At 44.4% G+C, this 14,875-nt stretch overlaps 1 protein-coding gene across 1 annotated transcript in view; it reads right to left on the bottom strand.

Moving 5' to 3' along the window:
- Nucleotides 1-10,001, bottom strand: part of ALOX5 (arachidonate 5-lipoxygenase) — a 298,340-nt gene extending 288,339 nt beyond the window's left edge. Inside the window, exon 1 of the mRNA XM_081949557.1 lies at nt 9,768-10,001. Coding sequence (XP_081805683.1) covers nt 9,768-9,917 — 150 coding nt within the window. The 5' untranslated portion in view covers nt 9,918-10,001. The remainder of the gene's footprint in view (nt 1-9,767) is intronic.
- Nucleotides 10,002-14,875: the final 4,874 nt, after the last annotated feature.

The raw sequence follows: 14,875 nt of genomic DNA on the forward strand, positions 1-14,875 counted from the left end.
GAACCCGTCAGAGCACGGAGGACAAGGGGCAAATCCCAAGAAGGGAACCTATGAATAGGTGCTGGCCATAGGTTAGCCGCCCCTTTCAGAAAACGCTTGATCAGAGGAACTTGAGAAAGGGAGGAAGAACCGCCACCCCCCCAACACTGAAGACAAGGCTGCGACCTGGCGACGCAGGGTGTTAACTGCCAACCCCTTCTCTAGACCCCCTTGCAGGAAGTCTAGAACTTGTGGAATGGTCGCCTCCTCAGGGAAAACCCCAAGCGGAGCGCACCACCTGACAAAAGACGCCCAGGTGGAATTGTAAATCCTGGTGGTAGACGGATGCCTAGCCGCCTCAATGGTGTGAATGACACCATCAGACAGGCTAGCCGCCCTTAACAATCTCCGCTCAATAACCAAGCGGTTAGATGGAGCCACTGAGGTTCCGGATGAAAAAGGACTCCTTGCCGCAGAATCACCTCCTCCTGTGGAATCCTCCACGGCGGGGCTACCGAGAGTTGGACGAGGTCCGCGAACCAAGGTCTCCTGGGCCAATGGGGGGCCACCACGATAACCAGCGCCCTCTCTACCATCACCTTTCTGACTGTCCCCTGAATCAGGGGGATTGGAGGGAAAGCATAGAGAAGGCCCGCCAGCCATCTGCATCGGAGGGCGTCCGAGGCTTCCGCCCCCTGGGTCTGCTATCTGGAGAAAAAGCGTGGTAGCTGTGCATTCGCCGGGGTGGCAAACAGATCCACCAGAGGGGTGCCGAACCTCTGGCAGATCCTCCGAAACAAGGACGGGTGAAGCTGCCACTCGCCGTTGTCCAGTGTCGCTCGGCCCAACCAATCCGCCTGGTGATTTTCCAGGCCGGAGATGTGTTCCGAGATCAAGGATGCCAGGTGTCTCTGCCCAGGCCCCAAGCCGGAGGGCCTCCAACCAGAGGGCCTGGGAATGGGTCCCCCCCCTGACGGTTTATGTGGGCCTTGCGGCCACATTGTCCATCAGAAGGAGTACATGGCGGCCCTCCACCGAGGGCCGGAAATGCTGCAGGGCTAGACGCACCGCCTTCAACTCCAACCAATTTATGTTGTGTCGAAGATCCGAAGCCGACCACCTGCCCTGGGCCAGGTGGGAGCCCGCCAGGGCCCTCCACCCGAAGAGACTCGCATCTGTGGTCACCGACACCCTCTCCGGTTCCCAGAAGGAACAACCCCTCTGCACTCCAGGGGCATCCACCACCTGAGGGCGGCCCGCACCCCCACCGAGGGACGCAGAAGCCGAAAGGAGTTGCTCAGCCGTCTCCTCTGGAATGGAATGAGCTCCCATTGAAGAGGCCGAAGATAAAGTCAGGCCCACGGAATGATCCCTATGCAAGACACCATCTTGCCGAGTAACTGTGACAAGGTGAGGACAGAAACTGACCGAATTACGTGAACCTTTCTTGCCAGCTGTTGCAGACTCTTTTGCCGGTCTTGGGAAAGTTTGACCACCCCTGACTCGGAATCTATGAGAGTCCCCAGATGAAGAATGCGTCTGGAGGGGGAGAGATGACTCTTGGGGAAGTTGACCAAAAACCCCAAGGTCTGAAGACACTGGATGGTGCATCGTAAGTCCGAGACTGCCTGGGGAAGCGAGCCCGCTTGGACCAGGACATCGTCCAGGTAGCATTGGAGTCTCACCGGAACCGACTGCAGGTGAGCCGCCAATGCCGCCAGGACCTTCGTGAACGTCCGGGGGGCCAAAGCTAGCCCGAAGGGGAGTGTCCTGTACTGGTAGTGACAATTCCTGTGGGAAAACCTCAGAAACCTGCGGAGCTCTGAGTGAATGGGGATATGAAGGTAGGCCTCCATCAGGTCCACTGACGCTAAGAAGTCCCCCTTCCTGACGCTCTGAAGGATAGACTTGAGGGAGGACATCTTGAAACGCCTGTATACCAGATACTGGCTCAGACGTTTGAGGTCTAGAATGGCTCTCCAGCCCCCCGAAGTCTTCGGGACCACGAACAGATTGGAATAGTGGCCCCGGCCCCGTTCCAGTGGGGGAACGACCTCCACCGCCTGAATATCGAGTAGGTGATGGATCGCCTGATCCATCAGGCGACGGCGCTCCAGGTTCCGAGACGGAGGGAATGACCTGAAGAGATTTGGAGGGATGGAGAGAAATTCTAACTTGAGACCTAGGCGAACCGTGGATCTGACCCAAGGATCTGACGTGATCGCGTCCCACTGATCCGCATAATGGGACAGGCGGCCACCTATGGGACGACTCGGGTTCGAGTCATTTCCCTCTGCAGAAGGGACAACCGCCTCCGCCTCGAAAGGGCCGCCAGGACTGCTGCTGATACCTGTTCCGGTCCTGGAAGGATGACCTAGGGAACTGCCTGTCCGACCTGAAAGAGGAGAAACGCTGGTCACGGTCATAGTTAGAGCCTCTATAAGACTGCCTATGATAAGGATGAGACCTAGACTCAGGCTTCTTGTCCTTGGATGGCAGGACCTTCTTCTTATCCTTATTCTCGACCAAAATCGGGTCGAGAGCCTCCCCAAACAGGTTCGGGCCCTTGAAGGGAGCTGCCGCCAAGTCCCACTTGGCATTGTTATCCATCTGCCAGTTATGAAGCCACAACAGGCAGCGTTAGGTAACTGAAGTGGCCAGGGCACTAGACGCAAACTTGACCGTGTCCAAGGTCGCGTCGGCGGAGAACTGCGAGGCAGCTAAGATCTTAGTGAGATCCTGGTGAAGCCGCTCGTCTTGGATCAGAATGCGCTCCTGGGGTTTGTGGAGCCACGACCGTGGTGCGGTTGAAGTAAGACGCTGCCGCAGCAAACTTAATGGCCCAGGCCGTGGCATTGAAATTTTTCCTCAAGGTAAGCTCTGCTCGCTTATCCTCTGGCTTCAACTTGTTAGCCGCATCCCTGGACACCACCGGTGAGGAAGCCACCAGTGTAGCTATCGGGGTGTCAATGGTAGGCAAATGAAGGCCCTGCGCAAAAGCCTTTTCCACATTATAAAACCTGCGATCACTGCTCCCCGGGTTAGAGAAATTAGACGGACGTGCCCACTGGTTCGTGAGCACTTCCATAAACAAAGGGGGAGCAGGAATTTCCTCCTTGTTAGTGGCCGTGTTGGAAAACATGGCCATATCGGGATCCCTAGGAGGTGGCACAGTGGGATCCCCAGTCCCAATTTTGGTAATCTTTCTAGCCTTGGTCAAGAGAGGTTTGAACATGGCAGGAGGAAAAAGGCCTGAGGATCGAGGGGAATCAGGGGGCGCAGCATCCTCATCCTCCGAAAACCTCATGTCCTGGGGTTTCTCCTCCCCCAGGATTGACCCCTCACTGACAAGGGAGGGGGAGGGAGCCCTATAATGGGATCGGCCCACCCCTCCTTTAGACCTGGAGGAGTGAGTTCCCTTATCTCGCTGGGCAATGCCCCGTGATATGGCAGCAGCAATGAGCTTTTGAATACCTATAGGCAGATTCTCCAAATCATCCATGTCCTTATCAGAATGCCTGGGACCACGTGGTGCCAGCCTACGGCCATAACGGTGGTCTCTAGAGGAACCCTCCAGGGGATCATCAGAGCTGTCCCTCCTCGAACCCGGAGAGACCGAAGGAGAATCACACTCCCTTCTCCTGGAATGACTGTGTGACCTGGCAGGGGAAGCTGAAGGAGAAGAAGGGCTGAATCCCTTGAGGGAGGAACGAGCTGAGGCAGGCCTTTGTGGGAATCTGGACCTGCTGGGGGAAACAGTCCCAGCCGCCCTGGCTTGCCTCTCAGCCCTGGCAAAAAGTTTTCTCCAAGGCCCTGTGCCTCCTGGCCTCCTCTCTTGTAGAGGACCTTGAAGGCCGACTAGAGGCCACAGGTCTGGTTGGGGGATCCCTGGGATCAGATGCCAGCCCCAGGCCTCCGCTCCCCTCCAAAGGGGTCTGCACTTGACCCTGGGGAATTTCCGACCCCTCCTCCATCGCCCCACTTACGTGTCCTGAAGCTCGGGCGAAGAAATTAGGCCTCTGTAGGTCCCGCCGGAACCTGGGCCTGAAGAAGCTGCCGGTAGATCAGGGCCTGAAAGAGCTGCCGGTAGATCGGGGCCTGAAGGGCCTGCGGTAGATCAGGGCCTGAAGAAGCTGTCGGTAGATCGGGGCCTGAAGAGCCTGCGGTAGATCAGGGCCTGAAAGAACTGCCGGTAGATCGGGGCCTGAAGGGCCTGCGGTAGATCAGGGCCTGAACGAGCTGCTGGTAGATCGGGGCCTAAAGGGCCTGCGGTAGATCAGGGCCTGAAAGAGCTGCCGGTAGATCGGGGCCTGTAGAACAAGGCCTCCTCAAAATGGCCACTCGAGTTGAGGCCTAGCTCTGCGCACGTGGCTCTCCAAAATGGCCGCCGGCCACCTCGGAGGGTCCAGAACCAAGGCAGCTTCCTAAAGCCTCCCGGGGCCCCGCGCAGCCAAGTGCACCCCCCCCCCCCCGCCGAGGTCTCTGCTTCTCAGTATCAAACAGCGCTCCTGTGAAGCCCAGCTCTCCCCGGACGCAGCCGGGAAGCCCGAGTTACTAAAACAGCCGCCCTATGGAGCTTGGCACCCCCGCAGCCCGGGGATCGGGCTAGAGCTCCAAGCCCGCGGAGGGGAGGAAGATCGCCCCACGCCCCCCCCCAAAACCGCCCGAGGCAGAAAGGACTGTCCCTTTGGGCCGCAGCTGTTTAATTTAGAATTTAACAGAATTTAGAGTTACCAATTAAACCGAATCAACAAGCCAATTTTCAAGAAAAATATTTTTAAAAGTACCTTTTTCTTAACAAACCATCTCAAACAGTGATTGGACCAACAGACTGAGAGGAAACTGGGAAGGAATGAGAAGGCAGGAGTATTTAAGAGTTTGCTCTCAGTCTTTGGACCAATCAGGCTTTGAGAATACCCACACGTGACCGCTCCCTCCCCCCCACTGGAAAACAAGTCAGTTCATGTCTGTTTCCATCATGACAGCAGAACTGTATTTTCCAACTAGGACAATATTTAGATGTATAAGACCACAGCTCAAACTCTACGTTTGAAGTTTCCCAGTTTGGAAAATGCTGCACTAGACTAATCTTAACATGTTTCTGGCTTTATGCATGCCACAGGACACACAATGGATTTGGTATTCTGTTCAACTACTGCTGAGAATCTATAGGCAGGAATGCTCTATTGTAATTCCATTGTAACTCATGTTACAATATTATTTCAAAGTTTATACTATCCATATTGTTAATTTTAACCTCTTTTCTGTATATGTGTCTCCTGAACAAGCCTTTCAGCAAATTTTGATTTAATACTGTCTTTTAGTCAATTGTTTTGTCTACACGTATTTTTATAATTAACCAGACATTATCAATTTAATTTTGTATATTTGAATACTAATTCTCTTGTGCTGATTAATGACTACAATAGTTATCTCTCTTTGTAACTGATATAACTTCTTAGTTTTAAATTGGAAGCTAGTATAGTCTTTTGCCCTAGTATAGGATTGGTTGAAGGTGTTAGACCCAGGCATCTGTTAGATCCAGCTGGTGTCCTATATATACCTGGCAATTTGCTCACTTTGTTTGTGATGTTACTAAAACTTTCATTTATGGAATATTCCTTGAAATTACATCATGTTGATTGTTGTTTTTCATTGTTCAGTGGTAAAGGGAAATATCTGACTTAACTGAGATGGGGAAGTAGAATATTTTACAACAGAAAATATTTTTATAAGAACAGAAACAGGATTTTAACTAAAGAAGCATTCATATTGAATTTATGTGTATCACATTAGCTGTAAAAGAATAGCCAATACAATCGTTTTGCAAGAAAAATATATGACAGGGTACTTTATCTTAAAAAACTGTAGGACTATAGCATATATCACATAATATGATCAGTACAGAATCTTACATTAACTTGATTTTCACAGGGATAGATCAACCCCCTTCCTGTCTCATGTATGTACCTGTTAAAGAAGCCTATATGACATGTTTGCATAATATTTGGATATTTATAGTAAATATGAAAATTAAGGATCATTACAATTTAAATAAATTTCACAAATATAAGGAAAAACAAGGCAAGTGTGACTAACAAGGCTTAATTTATACATATGTGACAGACTAATGACTGTGAGATTAGAAACACAATTGAAACTATGCAGGCTCAAAATCAAGGAATAAAAACCCAATTTTGTGGGACTGGGGGAATAGGAGAATCTGTTTGCAAGCAGTTTAAAACTTCTACATTTCTATATTTGAGATTAAGCATAGATTATGCAAAGAAACTACAAAGAGACTATATAAATTTTGCTCCTCTACATCATAAGCCATTGTTCCTAGTCTCTTTTTATATAAAATGTGAATATTTTTCAACTCCTCCATTCTGTTTTTTCCCCTCTTCTTGTCTTCTCATTACTTCTGCCAAAAACTGTAGCAGAATCCTTCCTTCAATATTGAAGTTCACAAAAACAGAAATACCTTTTCATATTTAATTGCAGGCCAGGGTTCATTCAAAAATGCAAAATGCAAACCCTATGTGATTAAATACTGAAAATAAAATTAAAATCACCTATGGATTTTTTTGCTTTAATTTTTATATGCATGTGTGTCAGTTTATTGGATGATGAGATTTGAAAGGCAGAAAAGACCATGGTGAAATTTAGGAAAGAAAGGTAGTTTTTTAAAAAGTCCATTAATTGGGGTGGGGAGGGAGTTCTCAGAATGATGCAAGCATTGTAGCCTATTGACATTGCTGACATAAACAGCATTTCTTTGATATTAGTCTTCATAGTGTTAAAACAAGTTTTTCTGTTAGAAAAAGTTACTGAGATTTTCCAAACTCCTTGGCAATTTGTATCAATTTGCCTTCAACGATGCTCATGTACATAGATATTTAATGATTACATTTTGTAATCAAGATATAAGTCTATGCTGCACAATTTTCATATATAATTATTTAGATCCATGATGGAATCGAAAACTCGTACTAGAATGTCAATAGGATTTTGATTATCTGTCAAGCTCTGTCAAGAAAAATCTAATATATTCTGGAAAACATTCTAGCAGGTTAGCAATTATCAGATTTCTGAGCTCCAGTTTTGTAATGAGAGCAGTCATGCTCTTGCTCCGGTTTGGCTGTAGGACCAAGACAGCCCCTGAAATCTGGGCCTAAATTGTTTCAAGGATCCCAAGTTGTTTCAACTCTGGAGCATAGAGGAAAATATAAACGAGTGTAGTAGTAGCAGTTTCTGATTGACATTACTGGATAATAAATAGGCTAATAAACATGCTTCATTCTGTTTCTAGTTCTGCTTTAACTCCAGCTCTTTTCAAATTCCAGAACACAACTAAAAGACTGACCAATTCTGCTTTGACTTCAGTCTGTAAATTGCCTTCAAGCTTTGGAGCCAGAGGCTTGGCCATATCTAGCTTTTGGTGCTAAATAAGAATCAAACCTATGAAGTAAATATTCATTCAGATGTTCCTTGCCTCCAGCTTCCATACAATATTTGGAATACAAATCCTCTTAAGCCAGACATTCAACTACAGATTTAAATTACTTCAGTAGAAGAAAAAGTTATAATAATGGAGCAAACATAACATATGTGTAAGAGAGAGTAAACACACAGTGGGATGAAATAAATTATAAAGAAACATGAAGGCAGTATTAATTGGTAGGGTGGATATGCATCTTTCCAATGAGGCCATGGCAGGTAGAGGCCTCATGAGCTAACCCCAGAGTTGAGGCCATGGCAGGTAGGGTGACAAAACAAGGCAGACAGAGCCACAAACATACATGATAGGGCCAAGATTTTCATGAGAAAAAAAAACTGATTTTTGTCTTTTCCATCCCAAAATGAAAAGTGAATTGTTACAGCAATCAAGGGTCTACCAAAAGGGGACTTGAGTAATTAATACATATCCTGGAAATACCAAACACAAAATAATAAACTAAAAAGTACAAATCTTCCAGTGCTTTCAGCAGTGTTTTGAGCAATTGAAATCCCATGTTCCACTGTATTTAAGAAGTTGACAATGTTACCAAGAGTTAATACAAAACTAAACATCAAAATAATTGTTTCCCAAGTAATTATACCAGAGATACATTGTACATTTAGCTCCTAATTATAATCAATAATTCGTTTGTTACTTTTTATAAATGTTGATATAACTACATGTTTATATAACTACATGCAACTGATTCATATTTGCCTTCATTCATGACTCATATTTATGACAGAAGCCATTTTCACTTACCCGTTTCCCCGAAAATAAGACAGGGTCTTATTTTCTTTTGAACCCACCCACCCCCCAAATAAGCACTTGGCCTTATTTTTGGGGAGGTCTTATTATTTTTGAGGTGCAGGAGGCAGCGAGCATGGTCACCTCATGGCTGCTGCTGTGTTGCAATATTTTGGGAGGGTTTATTTTTAGGAGGGGCTTATTTTAAGTGCATGCATTCAAAAGCCCATTTGGGCTTATCATACTGGGAGGTCTTATTTTTGTGGAAACAGGATAACAACCATGGTACAACCTTAACAACTGCAATGATTCACTTAACAACTATGGCAAGAAAGGTTGTAAACTATCTCTCTTAGCAACAGAAAGTTTGGGTTCAAATGTGGTGGTAAGTCAAGGATTACCTGTATAGGCACTATATTTACAACAAAAATGCATACATAGTTCCCTTGTTGGAGGAAAAAGCCAACCACATAGAATTGATAGTTATATACACACTTAGTTATGAATCTGCAGAGTAGAATCATGTCTATTAAACTGCCCAAAAGATAAGCAAGAATAAGTATTTAGAAATAGTAAATGTTTCAACCTATAATAATCTTTTCTTCATTTCTTTCTAGAATGGCAGACACAGGCTGAAGAGACAAAAGTAGAAATTAGGTCTAAACCTCTCTGCCACTGTAACAACCATAAACACAGAAAAGTATGACTAACTGCTCCTTGCAAAAACAATTTCCTTTTCTTAGTTCCCCCCCCCCCCCCAAAGGCTTAGGACATATATGGGGCAAGACTAAGCCAAGGATGGCAGCAAAGAGTATCAGCCATTATTTGAACAAAACTGTTTTTAAAAATTTCCCTTTTGAATTTTCATCCTCTTTGGGCCTAAGAAACAAAAGCCTAGATACTCTTACAGGAACCTCTGCTTAACTGCCTCCCCTCCCTAATTTCTTGCATAATGCTACAGAGGAAGTTACCAAGTACTTCTTACAAATATCATATTGCACATCTTCACAATCCTGATACAGCAAACCAGAGATTTCTGATGAACTACACTGAAAAAAGTATGAATACTGATTTCTCCCCTCTAGATAGTACTCCCCTCTAGATAGCCATTTTCGCCCTATGCGGTCCGAAAAACAAACGGTAACAAGCAAACGGAGGCAGGATCTTTTCCTGCAAAATAGCTCTCATATCATGCAACAGAAAATTACTAAGCAGCTGCATTTCCGCATCATAATACAGAAGGTATATTATACTTTCCGCTTTCCATGATAAGGCAAATCAGCATTCAAAATTGTTGTTTGCTATTCAGGAGGCAAAGTTGTGTTGTACTGTGGCAGAATGCAAACATTCCTCGATAACTTAGAAGAAGGGATGTAAGAGTGCAAATAGGAAGCCAATATCGAAGAGTAACTACTGAAGGACAAGGAAATAAATGACTTTTTGTCGCTGTAAAACGTAATCTCAAATAGCTTGTGCTGAGAGAGAAGCAATCATACATATCTCTAGTGATATTCCACAGCCCGCCCACCACCTCACTCACAGCACCGCGCTCGAAGTCATTATAGAAGGGCTTGTCAAGCAGATGTCTCTCGCTCGTGCCGGCTAAGCCCACCAAGGTAAGGTAGATATAATCGTCGGTCCCTGCGAACCACTGATTTCCCGTCGCCACTGTCACTAAGTAGGATGGCATGACTAGAGCTCAGTAGTACTGCTCCACTTTGCTAATAAATTCACAATTTATGGAAGGCTGGGGTAATTCTATGGGCGGAACAAATTGGCAGTCACAACCAGCCATGTCGCTTTTCCCGCCCTTGAGGGGAAGTTGGAGTAATGATTGACAAGGCATAAAGCGTGAATATTCTCATTTCTGAAATGAAATCTCGAAGTCTCATTAGGGTATCTCTAAATGATATTTATTTTGACAGTATAGTTGAAAACGTATACCATTGAACAGATGGAATTTTCAGCAAAATACAATATCATTGTCTAAATGTTTCTGCCTGCCTAAATCATGCTTAAGTAGTAGGGAGCTAAATCAGATTTAATCTTCGTTAAATCTTCGTTTTGCATCCTTGATACCCCCTTTTCAACTTTTTTCTATTTGATCATTATGTAGCTTTACAAATTTTTCAGTTGTAAAAATTACCAAAAATGCTAATATTTTCTTTTATCTGTAATCAAGTTTTGGTTAAAATATCACTTGCTGCATTTTATTTTAATTTTTATTACAGTTTTAGAGCCTGAAAACTGCTTTTGTTTGCTATTAGGCAAAGTTACTTTAAAATAACTTTGGCAACCAATTCTTAATTAACTGCAGGAAGACAATAGAAGCAAATTAAATCAGTACTTGCAAATCAAATCGTATTTTAAATAGCTTTTAACTGTAGACTGGCTCTTCCATGGTGAATGTGACTATGGTATCTCTAAGTACCTAAAAGTTCAAACTGAATAAAGATTAAATATTAGAGTCATAAACCAGCTTATAAACAGAAAAGTGTGAAATTGCAAATACCACAGTAAAAGTATTCTAAAAGTAGTGTGGTAAACATGTGTGATATTTACAATGAAACTTAGCCACATTAAGAGAAATAAATCACACGAATCATAATTAATAGCAACTGTAAAGGCTCTGGAAATTAGTGCTATAGATGATGTATTACTAAATGCAACTGGGCATTTTTATAGTAGTGGCAATATGAAAGAACTAGAAGAACGGTCTTTTTTCAAATTGAATGCCCTATTGTTTCTCTTCAAAAAAATGATTAATATTGGAAAAGATGGCTGATTAATCAACTGGAATAGGTCACAATGTCATACAAATATGCTCATTATTGTGGCTTATTTTGCTAAGAATCTTTCATAAATACATGAAAAATATGATAGATGTCTTTAATGTCTGATGAGTACTGTACTGCTTATTTGTATTTTAAAGCAAGGCAACAGCTTGAATGCATGAACCTTTATATAATTATGAAATATATTAATTATGTAAAACAATGTTTTGAAAACTAAGTCAGACGTATTTTCCTTCATTCCAAATTCTTAAATAAAGCCAATTTCAGAAACAAATTAGATACCAACATAAAAATAGTCAAATTCTGACTGATCTATCCTGGTAGTAAACTAACATATAAACCTCTCTTGTATTCCGTTTAGCAAGTGTAGACATGGCAAAAACCTTAACTGGTGGAAAGATGTAGAGCAGGGGTGTCAAACTCGCGGCCTGGATGTGTCACACTCTGGCCATGCCCACCCCCAGTTTAGTGAAGGGGAAAAATAGCAATAGCACTTAGACTTATATATTGCTTCAGTGTTTTTACAGCCCTCTCTAAGCGGTTTATAGAGTCAGCATATTGCCCCCAACAATTTAGGTCCTTATTTTACCCACCTCGGAAGGATGGAAAGCTGAGCCAACATTGAGCCTGGTGGGATTTGAACTGCTAAATTGCAGGCAGCTTGCAGGCAGAAGTAGCCTGCAGTACTGCACTCTAACCACTGCACCACTGCGGCTCTGACAAGTCGCAATACATCACATGATGACATGAATTTGACACCCCTGATGTAGAACATGGGTGCCCAACCTTTTGACTTCCAGGGCCACCAGAGGTGGGTTGCTAATTTTTTTACTACTGGTTCGCTCGTAGACGCTCGCATGCTCATGATGTTTCTGCGCATAAGTGTCCAGGTGGGTGGGCAGAGCCTCCCGCTGCCACTACCAGTTTGCCCAATCCGGGCCGAACCAGGAGCAACCCACCTGAGGGCCACAGTGAGCGAAGAGAAAATATGTAATATTGTTAATGTATATAAATCATATGTTAAAAGCTTATGATCTTGTGAGGTCACATTGCTAGTCATCCATAGAAGCATAAAGGTCATGGGCTGCAGGTTGTATATACAGGTGAAACTTGAAAAATTAGAATATCGTGCAAAAGTTCATTTATTTCAGTAATGCAACTTAAAAGGTGAAACTAATATATGAGATAAGACTCATTACATGCAAAGCAAGATAGTTCAAGCCATGATTTGTCGTAACTGTGATGATTATGGCGTACAGCTCATGAAAACCCCAAATCCACCATCTCAGAAAATTAGAATATTACATGCAATCAATAAAACAAGGATTGATTTGTCGTAACTGTGATGATTATGGCGTACAGCTCATGAAAACCCCAAATCCACCATCTCAGAAAATTAGAATATTACATGCAATCAATAAAACAAGGATTGTACATAGAACAATATCGGACCTCTGAAAAGTATAAGCATGCATATGTACTCATTACTTGATTTGGGCCTCTTTTGTAGCAATTACTACCTCAGTGCGGCGTGGCATGGAAGCTATCAGCCTGTGGCACTGCTGAGGTGTTATGGAAGACCAGGATGCTTCAATAGCAGCCTTCAGCTCTTCTGCATTGTTCGGTCTCATGTCTCTCATCTTTCACTTGGCAGTGCCCCATAGATTCTCTATGGGGTTCAGGTCAGGCAAGTTTGCTGGCAAATCAAGCACAGTAATCCCAATCATTGAACCAGGTTTTGGTGCTTTTGGCAGTGTGGGCAGCTGGAAAATGAAGTCAGCATCCCCATAAAGCTTGTCTGCGGAAGGAAGCATGAAGTGCTCCAAAATCTTCTGGTAGACGTCTGTGTTGATCCTGTTCTTAATGAAGCACAGTGGTCCAAAGTCCTGCTGCTCAGTGGTCCAAAGTCCTCTTTTCTGATGAGAGCAACTTTTGCCAAAAGCACCAAAAACTGGTTCAATAACCATGGGATTACTGTGCTTGTTTGGCATCTCCATTCTTCCTCCATACTCTGGGTCCTTGGTTTCCAAATGAGATGCAAAAGTTGCTCTCATCAGAAAAGAGGACTTTGGATCACTGTGCTTCATTAAGACAAGGGTCAACACAGCAGTCTACCAGATTTTGGAGCACTTCATGCTTCCTTCCGCAGACAAGCTTTATGGGGATGCTGACTTCATTCACCAGCTGCCCACACTGCCAAAAGCACCAAAACCTGGTTCAATGACTGTGGGATTACTGTGCTTGATTGGCCAGCAAACTCGCCTGACCTGAACCCCATAGAGAATCTATGGGGCATTGCCAAGTGAAAGATGAGAGACATGAGACCGAACAATGCAGAAGAGCTGAAGGCCGCTATTGAAGCATCCTGGTCTTCCATAACACCTCAGCAGTGCCACAGGCTGATAGCTTCCATGCCACGCCGCATTGAGGCAGTAATTACTGCGAAAGGGGCCCAAACCAAATACTGAGTACATATGCATGCTTATACTTTTCAGAGGTCCGCTAGTTATCTCATATATTGGTTTCACCTTTTAAGTTGCACTACTGAAATAAACTTTTGCACAATATTCTAATTGTTCGAGTTTCACCTGTAGCTGCTGTAGAAACTTTGGCAAATGCTAAGAGAAAATAAGGCATTGTAAAAAAAAAAAAAGAATGATGCAAATATAACAAACCCCTTTGTTCAAAGCCTTCTGTGAACAGATGTAAATGCTTGTAGAAACAAAGCAGACCTTAATTAATGCGAATCATGTGGGCAAAATAAATATAGGTTCTCATATACATGTTTCCCTCTATATATTTTTATTGTTGTTTTATATTTGATGCGTGGTAAAATATTTTAAATATTGGTCTTTGCCTGTAAGTAATTTCATATATAGAATCAAAATTTTAACAAATGGGAAAAAAATCAGAAATGTTGAAAAGGCCCTTCAGACCATGAGGTCCTAAGGCAGACCTGGACATTTAATGACCCCCAGTCCACTTCCAGCCTTTTGGCTGTCCTTGTCTGGTCCATGTGAGGTGAATTGGAAATTAAATATTAAATATAAACAAGCCTGCTGCAGGGACAGGTCAGATTGACTCCATTGTGCATTCCTCCAGTTGGCTGATGGCGGCAGCAAAGTGAGAAAAGTGTTTTTCTATACCTGCGCAGTGCTCACACCTTGCCTAGAGCAGCCTGAGAAGGCGACAGTACCCTGGCTTTACCACTCCCCCCCCCCAAAAAAAGTGGGTGGAAATGTCTGTGCGTCTTATAGAGCAAATATTGTGGGAGGGGGGTTAGTGCGGTGGCAGCATTTGCTGCTGCCTGTCACTGCTGCCGCCGTGGATCGATGGAGCCTTCACTCGGCAGTTGGATGGGTCCCCCGGAATACCACTGATTAGGTGTTGTAGGCAGCGGGGATTGCTGCCGCTGATTGCTATCACCACTAGTTGGCAGCTGCAATCGGCGGCAGCAATCCCCGCCACCTACAACAGCAGCGAAGGCTCCAGTGTACCCCAGCAGCAGCAGCTCAGCTCAGCTGACCGGTGGTGGGCACAATGGAGTGTAGCCCTGAAGAACCACGTGCTGGGGGCTGTGATAACATGCTGGAGCTGCCCAAGCTGTTTGCTGTAAGGACGCTAGCCAGATGAATACCAGATGGATGCTGGGAGCAGTGGCAGATTTCCCCCCCCCCTCTTCTAAAGCTAATGTGTCTCTTATGGTCCGGTGCTTCTTATAGTGTGAAAAATATGGTAATTGCTCATCCCTGCCTTAAGGTGTATCTTAATTTATATTTAAATCTGGTTCTGTGGTTCAAACCATCAAAAAGCCAACTATCAGGAAATTAAAACAAGTTAGTGCTAAAAGTTA

Source organism: Natrix helvetica (genome assembly GCF_964273705.1).
Source record: "Natrix helvetica genome assembly, chromosome: 3".
Lineage (NCBI taxonomy): Eukaryota > Metazoa > Chordata > Lepidosauria > Squamata > Natricidae > Natrix > Natrix helvetica.